Source organism: Sminthopsis crassicaudata, chromosome X (genome assembly GCF_048593235.1).
Source record: "Sminthopsis crassicaudata isolate SCR6 chromosome X, ASM4859323v1, whole genome shotgun sequence".
NCBI lineage: Eukaryota > Metazoa > Chordata > Mammalia > Dasyuromorphia > Dasyuridae > Sminthopsis > Sminthopsis crassicaudata.
In genome coordinates, this window is record NC_133623.1 from 79184938 (window position 1) to 79203254 (window position 18317).

General features: G+C 46.8%; 1 protein-coding gene across 1 annotated transcript in view; it reads left to right on the forward strand.

Annotated features, from left to right (window-relative positions):
• Positions 1–1760: 1760 nt before the first annotated feature.
• LOC141548207 (vascular endothelial growth factor receptor kdr-like) overlaps positions 1761–18317 on the forward strand; it is a 179102-nt gene continuing 162545 nt past the window's right edge. Inside the window, exon 1 of the mRNA XM_074276906.1 lies at positions 1761–2490. Coding sequence (XP_074133007.1) covers positions 2424–2490 — 67 coding nt within the window. The 5' untranslated portion in view covers positions 1761–2423. The remainder of the gene's footprint in view (positions 2491–18317) is intronic.

Sequence of the window (18317 nt, forward strand, 5' to 3'; positions counted from 1 at the left end):
CATGGGTGGCTTATGGCTTGTGGGTTGGATCCAAGCAGCCAGGCTTTCCCCAGTCTCTGACCCAAACTGGTAACCTCGGATAGCTATGGGATCCATGCTGTTTGGGAGGAAAGGCTTGGCTGTTTGGGGGTCACTGGCCAGCTGATAAGTGGGGAGCCCAGGGTTGGGCAAGGACCAGGGCAGGATGTGGCAGGGGGTGAGCATGATTTTGTTGTCCCTCTTTCTGAAAAGTGCATCCACGGGAGGGACCAGATAAACTAGTGTGTACTCTACTAGGGCCCCTAGCTGCCTCAGGCTGGAGGAGGAGGGTGCAGGGAGCTGGGTTTGGAATCAGAGGCTCTGGGTTCAAATTCTAATTCTGGGCTCTTCACTTCCCAGTAGGTCAAGATGGTCCTCTAAGCTTTGATGTTCTTTTCTTGCTTTTTTTCTTTTTTCAAAAGACACTCAAACAGAGCATGAGGCCCTAGTGTAGTGGAGAGCCCTGAATTGCCACTGGGTTTACCTCTGGTTTGAACATCCTCTCTCCCATCACTTGCTAGTTGTGAGACCTTGAACGAGTCATTTTCCTTGCTCTGGATGCACAATTTATTCTTTCCAAAAATGTCCTCAAATTGACCTCTAAGGTATTTTCTGGTTCTGAAACTGTGATGTAGCTAATCTAATTCCCAATCATTTTAAAAAATTAAAAATTATAGAAGTTAAAATTGATGCACACAATTTATCGTAGCTATTTTCCTTCAGAATCCAGAAATTCTTATCCATTGAAAGTTCAATAAAAGTGTCAATTTTTTTTTTTAATCATGAAAAAAAAAAAAAAGTCCAAAGTACAGGGTTAGAAAACCCCCCGATGTTGGGAAGGATTGAAGGCAAAAGGAAAGGGGGAGGACAGAGGATGGGAGGGGGACAGAGGGTCCTGGAAACCAAGAGCTCCAGCTTGGCCACACTTGCAGGGAGGGTGGAGGATTGAAGGCCTTTGGGGGCTGGAGTGAGGAGGGGTGTCATCAACAGTCAGAAACAGAGCCGCAACACTGGACTCCGTGCTTCTCTACTGGAAAACATTTCACTTGCTGTGTGAGCGTGGATAAGACAACTCCTTCTCTGGGCCTCAACTTTTCTCCTCTGGAAAATGGGGGAAGAGTTGACTGTACATGGCCTCTGATGACCCATTTCAGTCTCGCTCCTCTCTCTGAGTTTCTGTTTCTCTAGCTCTCTCTGTGTCTCTCTTTCTCTTCCTCTGTCTCTCTTTGCGTTCCCTCTCCCTCCCTGTCTCTGCCTCCCTCCATCCCTGGGCTTTCTCTTTCTCTCGCTTGATTGTGTGCTCTTTCGGGGGTTCTTGGGAGCCGGACATAAAGCCCGACCGGGGTTCACAATTGTAGGGCAAAATCGGGGACTAGCAGCGTGTCCGGATCTTCCCGCACGCTCCGTCGGGGCCGTCTTTGCTCGGGATCGCGCGGCTGCCGCGGACGTCTGCGCTTCCCCGGATGGTCCAGGCCCCCCCCCCCCTCCCCGAACCCCCGCCCCTCACAAGCCCGCAGCCCCGAGGAAGGGGTGAGGGGGGGATTCTGCTCGGAAGCCCAGCCGAGGGGAAATCAGCCCGCTGGAAGGGGGGGAGGAGGAGGAGGGACGGGGAGGAGAGGAGAGGGGAGGGGGCAGGAAAGGGAAGTGCCAGAGCCGCCCCCACCCGGCCCTCGCGATTTCTCTGTTTCGCACACCCCCTTCCCTCCCCCCGCACCCGCCGCCGCCACTCTGCTCGGAGCAGCCTCCCGTCCGGCCGCGTTCCGGGCCGTCTCGCTGCCGCCTCCCTGCCTCCCCCGCCGCCTGGACAGCCCTCCCTGCCCCGTCCCCGCTGGCCTCCGGGTTAGTCCTCCCTGCCCCGTCCCCGCTGGCCGCCGTCTCTCCACCCCCCGGCAGCCCCGGCACCTGCGCCCCGGGCCCCGCGCCTCGAGCCCGCCGACCAGGGGGCACGGGCTCCCCTCGCCTCCCCGGGCTCAGCCCGAACCCGAGCCCGAGCCGGAGCTCGCCCGGCGCCGGGAGTCTGCGGTAGGCGCGCTCGGAGCCGCCGCGACTGGTCGGAGAGCCCGGCAGCCTGGGGAGGACCGCCACGACGACCCGGGAAGAGGGTCCCGGCAGCCTGGGGAGGACCGCCACGACGACCCGGGAAGAGGGTCCCGGCGAGGCGCCGGCGTGACCAAGGCCACCGAGGGGTCGCCAACTCGTGGCCGCAGCCGGTCTCGGGAACCGCCGGCCGCCCGGGGCTGCGCGGGCCAGCCTAGCCCAGCCCACTGCCCTGCGGGCCGGCCCCCGGCCCTCCCCGCCCTTCCTCCCCTGCCGTCTGAACCCTCCCCTCCCTCGGTCCAGCCCAGTCCGCTCCACGCCGCGCCGCGGGCAGACGGAGCCAGGAGAGCTCACGCCGCCGCCCGAAGATGCTGCGGTCGCGTTACGGGGTCGTCCCGGCCGTGCTGCTCCAGCTCTTCTGCCTCGGCATTGCAGGTAAGGCGAGCGCTCGCACCTGTCCTCCCGGCCGGCCCTGTCGGCCTTCTGGCCTTCGGGGCCCCGGCGGGGGCGGACGCCAAGTGCTTCTGACAAGTGGAACAACTGGGCCGGGGGTGGGGGTGCGGGCCGGGCAGCCACGGTTTGGGGCTCCCGATCGGCCAGCTGCCAGCCACCCGAACCTCGTGGCGACGCGCCGCTGACAACTGGGGAGACGCCGTCGGGTCAGGAGATGGGCGCGGGACCGCTTCGGGAGAGTGCTGGGAGTGGGATTTTGGTTTTGGGGGCGCGTGTGTATGGGCGAGGGGGGTCTCTGGCACCCCTCCACCAGTTTCCTCGCGGTGCCCCTGATGTGCCACGACCCCCATCCAGTACCACCCCTCCCCCCCAGGAAACCCTCCTTTCGGGCCCAATCTGCTACCTTCATTTACATCGAGGCGGGCAAGCGAGCTCTGAATTCGCGCCCCAGTTACCAGGCGCTTGACAATCCTGAGCCTCGGTTGGAATCAGTGGCTTCCAAGATCTCTTCTCGCTGGCGTTCTTAGTGTTCATCTAGGGCCCAAGTCTGCGCGTTTTAAGGTCCCTTCCAGGAGTCGTGTTCCTCCCATTCTGCAGTCTAGACGATGCGGGGTGAATCTTCTCCGGCCTTGAATGCCTCTGAGCCCTCGGAGGCTGTGCTGTTTCCGGGCTATTGGGTCCCCCGTGAACTAGGAAAGGCTCCACTTGAAACTCGGTTCCTTTTGAGGATCTGATCGGTGCGGCCAGGACATCCTGGTCTTGTTGAAGGCTAGCCTTTTCTTGGCCCTAGTGAAGGAGGGAGGCCGGGCCCAAAGGGCAGAGAGAGTCGGACTTCAACATGGCGCCTTTATGGAGGCAACTATTTTAAATATTTTGTCATTTTGATGGTTGGATATTTTCAGCCCTAATATGTTTCCAATTAAACTTGAAAAAAAAAAAAAAATCCCCGCCACCCCTCAGCCAGTTGAATTTGCTCCCAGAGCCAAGGCAGGTGCAGAAGAAGCATCGGGCCGCTAGGAGGCGCCAGCTGCCGCCAACTTCCCGAAGCAGCCTGTTGGAACGCCAGCTCTCCAGTGGCCCGGCTAGCAGCACCTGAGGGCCCCCCCCCCCCCCCAACCTGTGACTGCTCTTGCCAGCTCCGCAGCTGTCACCCTGACCTGGGATTGCAGGCCAGAGACGTCAATCAAAGCCCTCCTGGATTCCAGGGCGAACAGTTCCCGAGTGCCCCCTTTCCACACTCCCCTCCGCCTTTATTCCCTGAAATTCCACCCTATCCCGAGAAGGCATCTGGGGCCGAGCCCTTCCTCCACCGTCTTCCGTCTCTCCAATCTGGCCTGGGGCCGCTGGGATCGTAGAACTTGGAAGCCGGGGGCGGGGACCTGAAAACCCCCAATTTCAGACAGAGAGGGCCTGAAATATCAACCGGAAGAAACTTTAGATCGTCCCCTCATTTTACAGATGAAGAAACTGAGGCCGAGAGAGAGGAAAGGGGCTTGCCCCAAGTCACATAACCAGCTCACTTAGGAAAAAGGCAGTTCGCAAGTGTTCATTAAAGATTTACTGTGAGGCTGGGTAGGGGCTGTGAAGAGAAAGGCAGCCACTCCGGCTGCGGCCTCAGGAAACTCAGGCCAGTGGGCAGCAGCCCGCTCTTCAGCCTGGGGGGCTTTCAGAGCCTCCAAATGCAGAGACCTTTACCTTTGGGTAAAGCCAAAGCTAAGGGCCTTGAGCCAGCTCCCTCAAGAAGTCTAGTGACGTCCAGTAGAGGAATAGAGAGTTACCCATCTTCTGTTTCCTTCTTTCCTCCCTCCCTTCGTTCTGGTCTCTTCCCTTCTCCTCATTCCCACTCTGGTCCTCGGCTTGTCCCCTCCCTCTCCCCTCTGTACTCCTTGGTTTCTCCCTCTCCCTTCCACTCTGCCCGGTGCCCCCCTCCCTCCCCTCCCTGTTTCCTCCACCCTTTCCTCTCCTTCCCTTCCTTCTCCTCCCTTCCCTTCCATTTTCCTCCTCCCAGTCTTTGGTTTCTCCCTTCCCCACCCTCATTCTCTCCCCCTCCTGCCTGATCCCTCCCCTCTCCGCCCTTTCTCTAATTCTGGTGCTTTCTCTTTTCCAAAATATTCTTTTCTGGTCTTGAGCTGGGTGTAAGGGGCCCCCACGCTTTCTCATTGACTTAGTCACCCGTTCTCCTTCTTAGGCCTTTCCTTGGCCACCCCTAGGGCTATGTGGGCTATTGATCAGAGGACATAAGATCCTTTGGCTGGAGCTGGAAGGGAGCTTAAAGATCAATGATCTAACCTCCTCATTTTCCAGAGGAAAGAAATGAGCATTGCCATAGCACCTACAATGTACCAAGGAAGGGCAAAGGGGCAAAGGAACCCATCATGGGCCAAGTACCGTGCCAAGAACTTTACAAGTGCTATCTCATTTGAGCCTCACAACAACCCTTCGAGGTAGCTGCCATTACACTTCCATTTTACAGATGAAAAAACGGAGGCCTACAGAAGTGAGGTGGCTTGCTCAGAGTCTCCTAGCTGGTCCGAATTTGAACTCTGAGCAATCCCAGGGATTACTGGAAGGCTTGCCCAAGGTCACAGTATCTGAAGCCCAGGTCTTTCTCCATCCAGTCCAGGGTGTGGCCTGGTGACTTGGGGCTGTCTGCATAATGAATGGGGCCTGGAAGCCAGGAACACCTTACTTCTCCTTCACACTGGACAGTGAGCTCTGCAGTCAGGCCCCAGGAAAGCAGTGAAGTCTTCTAAGTTTGCATTTCTGGCCTGGTTTCAGCCACCAGCATTTGTTGATAATAAAACATAATTTTGCGACCCTCACATTCACTTCAAAGCTCCTATATGGGGTCATGAAGCACAGCTGAATTGATCTCTGAGATCTTGAACATTCTGAGATCCTTCCTCTGCCAGTGGCCCGATCTCATTAGATCCAGAGAGTATTAGGGCTGGATGGAACTTTGGAAATCATTGAGATAGACTCCTTTTTACAGATCACGAAACTGAGCTCTAGAGTGGTAAAATTGGAAGGGGCCTTAGGAATAATCTAATCCAATCTCTTGATTTTACAGGTGAGGAAATGAATGTTCAGTCAGCTGATCTGGTATGATTAAGCCCATATTTGTCCTTATGGTCTGTGGTCGGGGGGAGGAGCTAGGAGAAGTGGGACCATTGCTGGTCAGAGCCAGGTAGGAGGCCAAAAGATGAGCGGGAGAGCAGGAATGGCAAAGCAAAATTTCCAGGTCATGCCCATGATTCATTGCCTTCTGTCTAATAAAGGATGGGGTGGTGGTGACTTCAAATGTCTTGGAGCTTAGCACAGCCTTTCCAACTCTTCCATCCAGGCTGCTGATTTGATACAGGGACATGGACCCAGATGGGTTGAACGGGCTTGTCCAGGTTTCACCTCCCTGCCCTTTAACTCTAAATTCCAGGTCTCGAGTTGCTTGGTGATGTGCTGAAAGGGAATTACTTTGCCAAGTATACTCAGCACCAAACCAAGTCTGGAATTTTCCTTCCTCAACTCCTAGCTCACCTGTTCCAAGAGCTGCGCAGCTGCCTGCTTGCCAACCCCCCAGGTTTCATACCCTGACTCCATGGTTCATTCCACTAGCCTCCAGCGACTTCCACAGAGAAGGGATCTAAGAGAGTCCTTTGGGGGGACCCAGAGACAGTGGGATTGCAGGAGCCAGGAAGATTTGAGTTGTTTCTACCTCATTCACTGATTAGCTGTGTATTTGAGGCAAGCCATTTATCTTCTCTGATCCTACCATGGGAAAAATCAATTTGGGGGGAAAATTTTAAATTGTTTTTTCAATTTTATAACAACTTTTTATTTTTTAAAATACATGCAAAGGTACTTTTCAACATTAACCCTACATTAACCCTTGCAGAACTTTGTGTTCCAAATTTTTCTCCTTCCCTCCCTTCCCACCTCCTCTAGGCAGCAAGTCATCCAATATAGGTTAAACGTGTGCAATTCTTCTAAGCATATTTCCAGATTTGTTATGCCATGCAAGAAAAATTAGATCAAAAGAGGGAAAAATGAGAGAAAAAACCCCAAACAAACAAACAGTTACAAAGAAGTAAGAATACTATGTTTTCATTCACATTCATAGTTCTCTCTCTGGATATAAATGGCTCTCTCCATCACAAGTCTATTGGAGTTGTCTTGCATCACCTCCTTGTTCAAAAGAGCTCTGTCCATCACACTTGATCACCATATAATTTTGTTGTTGCTGTGTAAGATGTTCTCTTGGTTTTGCTTACTTCACTCAGCATCATTTCATGTCTTTCTTGTGAAATCAGCCTGCTGATCATTTCTTATAGAACACTATTATTCCATCACATTCATGTACCAGAACTTATTCAACCATTCCCCAACTGATAAGCATCCACTCAGTTTCCATCTCCTTGCAGCTACAAAAAGGGCTGCCACAAACATTCTGGCACATGTGGCTCCTTTTCCCTTTTTATGATCTCTTTGGACTCTAGAGCCAATAGAGATACTGCTCTATTGGATCAGAGGGTGTGACAATTTATAACAATTTGAGCATAATTCCAAATTGTTCTCCAGAATGATTGAAGCAGTTCACAACTCCCTCAACAATGCATTAGTGTTTCAGTTTTCCCATATCCCCTCTGGTATTTTTCACTATCTTTTCCTGTCATCTTAGCCAATCTGAGAGATGTGAAGTGGTACGGGATAATCTAAAGTTCAAATTAAAGAGCAAATATGGGAGCCAGAAAGCCCTATATTAAATATAAGTTGACATCGTTCTCTGGGGTTCGAGTGTTTGATTTGATTTTTCTTTCTCATTTGTGGAGCTCAGCCAAAGTTTGGGGATCCAGATTCCTCTTTGGAAAAACACTAGCTAGATGATATACATCTCCTAGGCAAATGTTTGATCTCTTGTTCTTTTCTCTTGTCACATGACTATGCAAATACTGTTCCCTTCCCTCTTTCCTCTTCCCCTACCAAAAAAGCTATCGTGAATATTTTTGTAAATATGGGACTTTCTTCTGACACATACCTCCTTGGAGTATATGCCCAGTAGTAAGGATTGCTGGGTCAATAGATAAGTTGTCTTGTTTAATTCCAAATGGAAGACTTGACAGCTCCCCAGTGGTGTGTTAGCATTCCTGTCTTCCTATAGTCCCTCCATTGTTGCCTAATTTTGTCTTTCATCATCTTTGTCAATTAGATGGATGTGAAGTGAAGCTTTTAAGTGGTTTTAATTTATATTTTTCTTACTATTAGTGATTTGGAGCATTTTTTATAGATTGTTGATAATTTGCATTTTTCTTTTGAAAAAAATTTTTTTAATCAAATAACTCTTAGTGTTATACATATATGTACATATACATGTACACATGTGGATACATACATGTGTGTATCCATGTGTGTATGTGTATGCATTTGATGATTTCTGTTGATGCCCATTTCTCCTTGGGGTGTTCTGTTCCCATTTTGGGAGAGCTCTCACTTTTGGAACTTTTTCTTACATTTAGCCTAATTTTGCTTCTCTGCAGCATTCTCTCCTTACTCCTGCTTCTACCCCTGAATCTTCTTTTCTCTTAGAAAAAACAAAACTCCTCAGTTTCCTCAGCTGACCCTCATATGGCTCAAAGGGATTTTGTCTTAACTCCTCCTTAATCTTTTCCTTTTTCCCAACATAGTTAAAAGGTCCCAAACACCCTTTCTGCTTTCCCAGCAGCTTCTTTTGAATCTTCACCTTCTGATAGTTTCCTTACAGGACCATGCCGCAGTTGTATAACCATGCTCTGTTACTTGCCCTTACTTCCGTTTTCTGCACATGCCAATTACAGTTAGTTCCATATACCTCCATTGCCATCTTTTTAGACAACTCCTTTTCCTTCTCACTTGGGCAGCTAGGTGGCACTGCAGTGGTTAGAGCGCCAGGCCTAGAGTCAGGAAGACCTAAGTCCAAATCCAGCTTCAGACACTTATTAGCTAAGCAAGTCACTTCACCCTGTTTGCCTCAGTTTCCTCATCTGTAAAATGTACACTGAGGAAATGGCAAACCACTCCAATGTCTTTGCAAAGAAAATCTCAAATGGGGTCATGGAGTGTCAGATGTGACAAATGACAGAACAGCAATAAAAAAAAAACTTCCTCTTCATCAGAAGTGATTATCTTTGTATCATAAGAATTCCATTCTTGGGAATTCTCATCCTTGACTTCACCTAGAATTGGAGGCCTTGGGATCTTACCTATTCTTTCTCTGAATCCCAGGAAATCTGTTTTTGTTTTAAATGTCCTATGGACACACCTTAAAAAATATCATGGACACTTTTCAAATTCCAATGGCTTTCCCTCTCCCCCTCTCCTAGAACTCTTTCTTGTAACAAAAGTCCAGTCAAACGCAACAAGACCATGACTAGGTTTATTCCATGTAAGGAAACATATGCCTCATTTGATACCCCTAGGCTATCATCTCTTTCCTGCTCAAGCTATTTGCTCGCTGAATCACCAGAGTTCTGGAACTCTTTACTGATGTTGTCTTTTACATTATTGTTGGCCAGGGTATAAATTGTTCTCCAAGTTCACCCTCCATCATGAAGTTCACTTCACCCTCCATCATATTATGTGAGCCTTCCATTTTTCTCCAATTTATTCACATTAATTTTTTCCTCCAGGCAATTGGGGTTAAGTGGCTTGCCCAGGTCACACAGCTAGTAAGTGTGAAGGGTCTGAAGCTGGATTTGAACACGGGTCCTTCTGAATCCAGGCCAGTGTTCTATCCACTGTGCCATCTAGCTGCCCCCACATTCATTCTCATTCTCTCTCTCTCTCTCTCTCTCTCTCTCTCTCTCTCTCTCTCTCTCTCTCTCTCTCTCTGTATATATATATATATATATATATGTACATATATACTTTTTAAAAACATGCAATTCTTTTAAACATTTCCATTAGTTGTCATCTTGTGTCAGAAAAATCAGATCAAAATGGGGGGAAATGAGAAAGAAGAAAAAAAGAAGCAAACAACAAGAAAGAATAAAAATATTTTGCTTTGATCCATATTCAGTCTCCATAGTTCTCTTTCTACATGTGCTTCCCATCCCAAGAATATTGAAATTTCCTTGAATTGCCTCATTGTTGAAAAGAACCAAGTCCATCACAGTTGATCATCACATAATCTTGTTATTGTATACAACGTTCTCTTGGTTCTAGTCACCTCACACAGCATCAGTTCATATTAATCTTTCCAGGCTTTTCTGAAAATAGTCTGCTCATCATTTCTTATAGAACAATAATATTCCATTACATTCATATAGTCTAACTTATTCAGCCATTCCCCAGCTGATGGGCATCCACTCAATTTCTAGTTCTTTGCCTAAAAAGAGCTGCTATAAATGTTTTTGCATATCCCACATTCATTCTTAAGATGTTATAATATTTAATTATAAGGGAAAGCTGTAACTCTTAGTTAAGACCCAGCTTCTATCATCTTTGTCCCCAAAGAGCTGACATATCTAGAGTCCATTCCCCATGGTACTGGTGAAGACCACTAGGAACAAAAGAAAACTCTAAAATGGATACTTTCTGTGTATTCTGTTTACTCAGGCAATTTATTGCTCTTTATCACTTTGTCTTCTACCTCTAGCCTTCTGGGAAGATTTTTCCAAAAAGCAATACCTATCAGCTCTGGTTAAGAGAGGAAGTGATAATAACATGAATTATGTAGTTACTGTGAATGGAATTTCTCTTGTTCCCACAGATAAATTTCTGCATCCTAAGCAGAGATAAGGATAAGCCTTCACATCCTACACTGGCCATCCCCATTTCAACCAATCATTGACCTAGAATCCCTGGACACCAGAGAGTATCCTCAATGCGCACCAGAGAGGGGATCTTTAGGGTATCAGAAAAACCCCCAACAATTCACGAACAGTGTTGGGAGTGCTGATGTTGGGGGCAACTGGTAACCCTAATCTTTGGTAGTGCTGCTAACCCATGGTGATCCGCCATGGGATTTTCCTCTTTTTTCCCCCTCCTGGTCCTGTTGATCTGGGCTGTGTTGCTCAGATAGCTGGTAGAATCCCAACTAGAGATCTATGCTAGAGGCATATACTGCTTCATCTCTAACCTTCCTGAGATTTTACTGGTTACTAAAATTACTCTTTAATAAAGCTCATTAGGACACTCAGGTTCTAGGCATATGGAGTCTTTCTATTCTCCCTTGAGCTTGGTGATTCATTTATCTTTCTCATGGATTAAGAGCATTGATATCAATCTCAACTAGAAACACAGAATATGTTAGCCAAGATTTTAACTTAGAAAACCACAAATTAATATTAGCAGCGGCGCATTATATTTTTCTTTATTTTGTTAAACAATTCCCAATGACATTTGAATCTGATTCAGCTGGAATTTGTGCCAGGAACTTGACACATCTTATTTACAGGGTTTGTATTTAAATGTAGGAAGAAATTGGAATAGGAGAATCTATTCAGTTTCTTTTTTTTTTTTTTTTTTTTTTTGTTTTTGTTATTTTCATTTGGGCCCCAGAGTAACCTGGACTCATTTGGTTGAAAAGGACTGGGGTGCTAGAACAAGGGACCACTTGGGATTCTCAGTGCAGCAACTAGCAGCTCCCTTATGGTGGTAAGAGTCAAGGACTTTGTGGTCACTCTACTTTTTGAAAGATGAAATGAGCAGCTAAGCAACCCAAGACATGATTGGTTGCTCTGCTTGGTGGGAGTGGGAGAGGGGGAGGAAAGGGACACAGACAGACAGAAACACAGAGAGAAAGGGACAGAGAGACAGAAATAAAGAGAGAAAAGGGAGAGAGGGACATAGAAAGACAAACTGAAGCAGAGAGAATCTGGATAATTGAGGTTCTTCCATAATTACTATATTACGCCTTTCCTTTTCTGCCAGACTTGTAGTTTATTTCCTATTTTTGTTGTTGTTGATTCATGTTCGCCATTGGGGGTTTCTTGGCAGTTACTGGAGTAGTTTGCCATTTCCTTCTCCAGATCATTTTACAGATGCAAATAGGGTTAAGTGACTTATTCAAGGTCATTTAGATATTAAGTGTATGAGGCCAGATTTGAACTCATGAAGATTAGTCTTCCTGATTCCAAGTCCAGTGCTCTTTCCAGTGCAGCACCATCTAGCTGCCACTGTGCCACCTAGCTGCCTTATTTCCTATAGTCCTCATCTATTTCTTCTGTCTGTCCAGATAGATCGACTATAGAAATGTCAAACATTCTTGGGAAGCAAGGGCACAACTCCCCACAGATCCTCACTGCCCTGGAACCAAGTTCAAATGTAACTGGGAAATGTTAACAAGATAAATACAAATATAGTACAACATAGATGATGCTAATCTGTGGTTTTTGAGTCAATATGCCTTTTCCATTTGCATTTGGCATCACTTGTCTGATGAAAATAGCACTTGTTTCTGTCTCTCCTGCTTTACTGTTTGCAAAGTAACTTACAAAGGTTGTTATCTCTCTCTTACAGTTATGGAAAGGGAGGATCAATGACTTTGTGAACTCATTTCTCCTGAGATACACAAAGGTGTAGCAGGATTGGATTCCAGATTGGGAACAAGATCTTTTCTGGAGATTGCCAGGGTTCTCTCCTCTACCCAGCATTACCCTTCCCTCCCCTAATATTATTACCCTTCCCTCCCCTAATATTATTACCCTTCCCTCCCCTAATATTATTACCCTTCCCTCCCCTAATATTATTACCCTTCCCTCCCCTAATATTATTACCCTTCCCTCCCCTAATATTATTACCCTTCCCTCCCCTAATATTATTTCAAATGAGCCTAAGATGAGGAGGGAAGGCCATTTTCCTTGACCCACTGCGTCTAGGATGGGCTTGGCTAGAATGAAATCAAAGGCCACTGTTGGCAACACCGGCTTTGTTTTTTTTTCCTTCTTTTAGAGGACGTGAAGAAAGCTGTATAAAAGTCTGCCCTTGGTGGTACCTGAAAAGTAACTCTTTTGTGGCTAGTGAGCTGAAAAATCAATATTTCCAGATGAATGTCTTATAATTCAAAGCTACATTTTTCAAAGCAGAGTGTGTGGGAGCCAGATATGCTGATCCTCTCCATCCCGACCCCTACCATCGACTACTGACTGCATTTAAATGTATTATCACACTGCTTGGATATTTAGCAAGTCACTTTCCATTTGCCATTTCCTTCTCCAGATCATTTTACAGATGAGGAAACTGGTGCAAATGGGGGTAAGTGACTTGTTCAAGGTCATTTAGATATTAAGTGTATGAGGCCAGATTAGGTAAGTTTGACAAGCAGATCTCTAAGATTCATTCTAGCTCTCAATACTATATGTAGTACATGAGGCTCCCCCCCGCCCCCCAAGCCTTCTCTTTGAAATAAGACCAAGACTTGGCAATAGAGCTGCCAGGACCTAACTGATAGAGGGCAAGCCTCTATTCAAGTCATATAAATTGAATTATGGGAGTGCTAGGCCCAATGTCTGTTCAGGTCTGAATTGGGGCTAACTGAGAGTGGAGATACTGAGATGAGATGTGGAGACTTCAGTCTTTGTTTCTGGGAGGAAGGTGAATCGTGGCCAGTCTACTGGGTGTGGTGACATTGCTGAGTTATTAGAGAAGTCTGAGAAACGGATACTTTCTATGCTAATGGCCCAAAGTACAGAACTAATTCTATGGCAAAGGACAGTTGGGCAGGGAAGGGTGTGTGTGTGTGTGTGTGTGTGTGTGTGTGTGTGTCTGTGAGACAGAGAGACAGAGAGAGACACAGAGAGAGACAGAGACAGAGACACGCAGAAAAAGACAGGAGAGACAGAGAGACCGAGACACAGAGAGACATACACACAGAGAGACAAAAGAGAGAGGGATAGAGAGAATGGAGAGATAGTGATAGAGAGATACAGACAAGAGAGGGACAGAGAAAGGAGAGAGAGAGAGACAAAGGGAGAGACACACACAGAAACAAGAGAGAAAGGGATAGAGAGAAAATGTGTAGGGGAACCAAAATACTTCTAGCTTTTCTTGGAGTTTGAAAACAACATTAGAACAGTAACTAAGGCAGGATGATGAGCACATTGGTCCAGGGTGGTAAAATGTAGAAGGCATTGAAAGCACCATAATGGGGGCAGCTACACGATACAATGGATAAAGCACTAGCCCTGAACTCTCTCACCTCTATATTCTCACCCTGACCCATCTCGCCCCAGAATCAGTCCCCGGTTCCAGCTTTGCCAGCCCCTTGAAGCTGGTTGTGGAGCCAGTTTAGAAAGCTTGGTTCCTTGAACTCTGTTTTAGTGAGGTAAAGGCAATGCTGGCTCTGCGGGCAGAAGATGTGAAGGATTTGAATTCAAATCCTTTTCCTGCTACTAGCTAGCAATGTGAACTGGGAAAATAATTTCATCCATTTTCTTATCTTCAAAATGAGGGGGTTAGAGCGTGAGGTCTTGAGGTCCCTTCTGGTTTTCCATCTCTGATTTTGAGCCAATTTCTTCTTTCTGGGCCTCAGTTTCCTTCTCTGTAAGATAAGAGGGTTAGATTAGATGGTCTCTGAAGTGCCTTTTAACTTTATATATAAAGAGGAAAAGAGCTGGCAATTCTGTGGGGACTTTAAGCTTTGCCAACTACTTGACACAGAATATCTCATTTAATCTTCAAAATGACTTTTAGAGGTAGGTGCTTGCTATCCCCATTTTACAGATGAAGAAGCACACATGGAACAAGTGTGAGACTCCTTTTGAACTCCGGTCTTTCCAACTCCAGATCTGACCCTCTATCCATGGTGCCACCCGGCTGCCACTAGAATTCTATGCATGTCCTCAAGCCAATCACTTCCCCTCTCCCAGTCTCAGCTTCCTCTTTGTAAATAAAGTCACTGGACTAGCTGGTCTCCTGGATTCCTTCCAGCTCTAGATCTTTTGGTTATCAGCCAATCTCTAATCTAGGTTCTTTATTGCTCTCACCTTCTGCATTTGAAAACTTCCCTAGTGATGGACTGTATGGTCTTCTCTTCTGAAGAATGTTTAGTCCCATTCTTTTTGCTTTGAAAAAGATCTATTGAAAGGTTCTGGCCTCATACCCCTAAGCCAGTCATTGGGCCACATCCCAAAAGTCTGCTTTTAGGGAATTCTGGGTGCCTGCACCAAATTATTTCCCCCTAATTTCTGGCTTCCTTTGTCTCCATATAGTATTACTCAGAGCTGGACTTGAAGGTAATGCTTTTTCTCAGTAAGAATTTTGCTCAGGAGAATTGAGGGAGATAGCCTTGGCCTATGTCAGGGTCTTGTTGACATCGATAATATTTTGGGGGCAGGTTCTTGAGTTTTCAATAAGACATGCCTGATTTCAGGGTGAGGTCTTTCTTCTTCCTGGGCCTTCATTTCTTCATCTGTAAAATGGGATCATTTCAAAGGTTCCTTATGGGTCGCCATCTTAGCCTATGATCTCCCAAGTAGGCTCAAAACTGGCCCGAGTTCACATCAAGGGTAGGATTTGGAGGCTTTGGAAGACCATTTAGGCCAGTTACTGGACCGGGGCCAGAGCAGTATCTCATCTCCAGCCATGGAACCATGACCCAGTTTCCCTTGATTCTCTCTGCCTGGGAAATGGCCAGCGACCACAGAGATGGCCAAGCTGACTGGCTCCTGGCTCTGTATATGAAGGAAATGTATGGACTTCAAGGCTATTTTCAGAATGCAGGCTTGCTTCCTTTGCATTTCCAGGTACCTTTCCTTACATCTTCCTGTTTTTTTTCTTAACTGTGGGAAAGACATTGCCACGGAAGTGGCTTGGGGTGTTTGCTGGCTGCTGGGGATTGTTTGGGAGTGGAGGGTCAAGGAAGTGTGACCCTTCCTTTCTAACTGCTCACCCTTGAGCAAACTGGCTAGTTCTCTCCTCCCTTGGAACAGGAGGCACTTGAAAATTGATTTGGTTTGAAATCCCAACTCTGCCCAATGCAGGCTCTAGTTCAACAGCTGTTCATCACCCTGAGCAAGTCACTCTCCTGGTCTGAGCCTTAGTTTCCTCTTCTGTCAAATGAGCAGCTTAGATTAATCTCTGAGATCTCTTTTCGGCTTAATCTCTAGGATCTTATTTTTGTTCCTAAGTCACTTTTACTTTCTAGATCTCAGTTTCCTTATTTACATGAGGAAGTTGGATTGGATTGGATTTAAGGTCCCTTTTGGCCGGCATATTTGTCAAGGTAACGAGAGTGATTGGGGGAGGGCCACCCTGGGCTGATGCGCTGGACACAGATTCCTGGGAGGCACGATCACATCGCTCTCACCCCGTGGTGCTTACTTGGGGATGGACCGATGTAGCTTCCTTTTTCAAAGGGGACGCGACTTGTACCAACCTCGATCCCCCAAATGGACTCATGTTTACAGTGCTGAAAGTGGGACAGATATGACTTAAGTGTTGATGAATACTGTTGGTTGATAAGACGTGCACCATGGATTCTGCAAAATTTCTAAAATGCACATGGATTGTTGTGGCCTTCTTGGGGAAAGGGAAAGGAACAAGCATTTATTTGATACCTCCCAACTCCAGGTACAATGCTAAGTGCTTTTTAGAATGATGTAGGAACCCTAGGATGTAGGGACTGTAATTATCCCCATTTTATAATGGAGAAAACTAAGGCAGGTAAAGGTGAAGTGACTTGTGCAGGGTCACACAGTTGTTATGTATCTGAGGCTGGATTTGAACTGAAGTTTTCCCAACTTCAAGTCCGTTGAACTATTTGTTGCATGATCAGACTGCCTGCTCGTGGTGGATCTTATATTCTTTGGTGGAATAGAAAGGGATGAGGGCTTGGAATCGGGAGGGCCTGCATTCAAATTCCACGCTGGGTTATTCAAGTAACCCAGTCTTCTTCCTCTTTAGAGTGAGTAGGCTGAGCAGAAAGAGCCGAACGTCTCCACGGGGTTTCCAAGCACCCTCATTCTGCTGAATTTGCTTGCGATGGGCTTTAGAACAATGAACTTCCAAAATGGCAGCTAAGGGACTCGAGGGACATTTCACTAAGGGGCTCAAGACTTTACACTGGAGAAGGCAGAGTCGTTGATATCTCAGGAGAGCTCCCTGATCCTAGATTCTGAAGAGCTCTGAAGCCATGGAACACTGAGCATGCCACGTTGGCCTCAGCGTACTCATCTGGAAAAACACAAGGCACAGGTAGGGGAGCAGAGTTGGACTGTGGTCCTTTCCCAGCTTTAAACGTAAACCTCTTTGTGTGCTGACTCAGTGATGAGTGGGAGGCAGAGGTTATCAGGCTCCTGATTTGCCAGGAAATGGGGTTGAATGGAGAGGAAGCAGAGCAGCCCATGCACATCAGGGGGTAGTCTGGAAGCCTGTGGGGAGCATTTGGGACTTTTGTAGCTTTGGGTCACTAATTTTGACTCTAGGGCCAGAGGTGTTCGGGATCATTCAGGCCAAACCCCGAATTTGGTAAGTCATAAGTTCCGTTATATGGCTGAAAGACCTCTGAAAGGATCTAATCCCCTGGAAGGGGTCCTGTAACTGAATGTGGTGGTCGTGAAGCTCTGATTTAGTATCAGTAAATGTTTGATTTGTATACCTATTTTCTATACTTACGGACCTAAACATTTCTTGGGCAAAAAGGGGTCGTGCATGGGAAAAGTTTAAGAAGCCTTGCTTTATCAACTATGCCTTTCTTCCCTACTTTCACCATCTTCCATATTAGAAGTGAAAAAATCAAGAAACTGCGGTATGCCCAAGGACACTCTGTGCTCCAAATTCCGGGCTCCAAATTCCAAATCTATAACCCAGGGTGATCCCCAAGTCTTCGGGCCATCTGGAGCTATCAAAAGCCAAGAAACCCTGAAAGAAACACCGTGCCCAAAGTGAAGCCAGCTGCCTGGGGAATGATGGGCTCCCTCCTACTGGGCAGCATGGTTGGATTGGCCTAGTGCTAAAAAGGATGTTGGAGGGGGGATTTGGAGCAAAGGGCCTCCCACCATCTCCCACTATTGTAAAAAGACTTGTCCTTCCTTGCCCATTTAGCTATACCAAGAACAAACTTCAACTACTGTTCAGTGAATGGAATAGCCAGAGATCAACGTGTTCCTCTGACATGAGACCTAGACAAATCACAAAGCATGATTTGAAGGGTTTTAGAGTGTGCACATGCGCACAAATGCATGCATGTACACAATATGCATACATCCATGTGTATGCATGGGAGCATGTACTTTATGCATGTTTATATGTATCCATGTGTGTGTCTCTGTGTGTGTACACACACACACACACACACACACACACACACACACACATATATATATATATATATATATATATATATATATATATATATATATATATATATATGTCTTGGGGAGAGTAGTAGTGCTTTTTCCATGTTAGATTCTATTGCAGTAGGATCTAGCAGTGGCTGAAGATACCAGATGCTGTGTCTCCCATCCTAGGACAGAATTCCAGAAGGGCCCTCGGCATATCCATAGCCACAGCAAATCATGTTCCTGCCCATGTTCTGCCCTCCCTACAGCCGGGAGAGCCACAAGCAATTCTCGGTTATCTGGGACTCCCTATCACCTTCAGTTGCTAGAGCCTTTAGAGAAAGAAGCAGGCATTGTGTGGTGGGAATTGTATTGGATGTGGGATTGAAATATCGGAGCGAAAGAGAAGTTAGCAGAGAGAGGGTTAGTGGAGGAGCTATAGCCGGTCCAATCAATGTAAAACTTGGCTTTAATCCACTGCTCCAAAACAAGAGGGAAAATGTCACTAGATAATAGATACTGTGAAAATGCCCTGAGGTTCTTAGTGGATCACAAGCT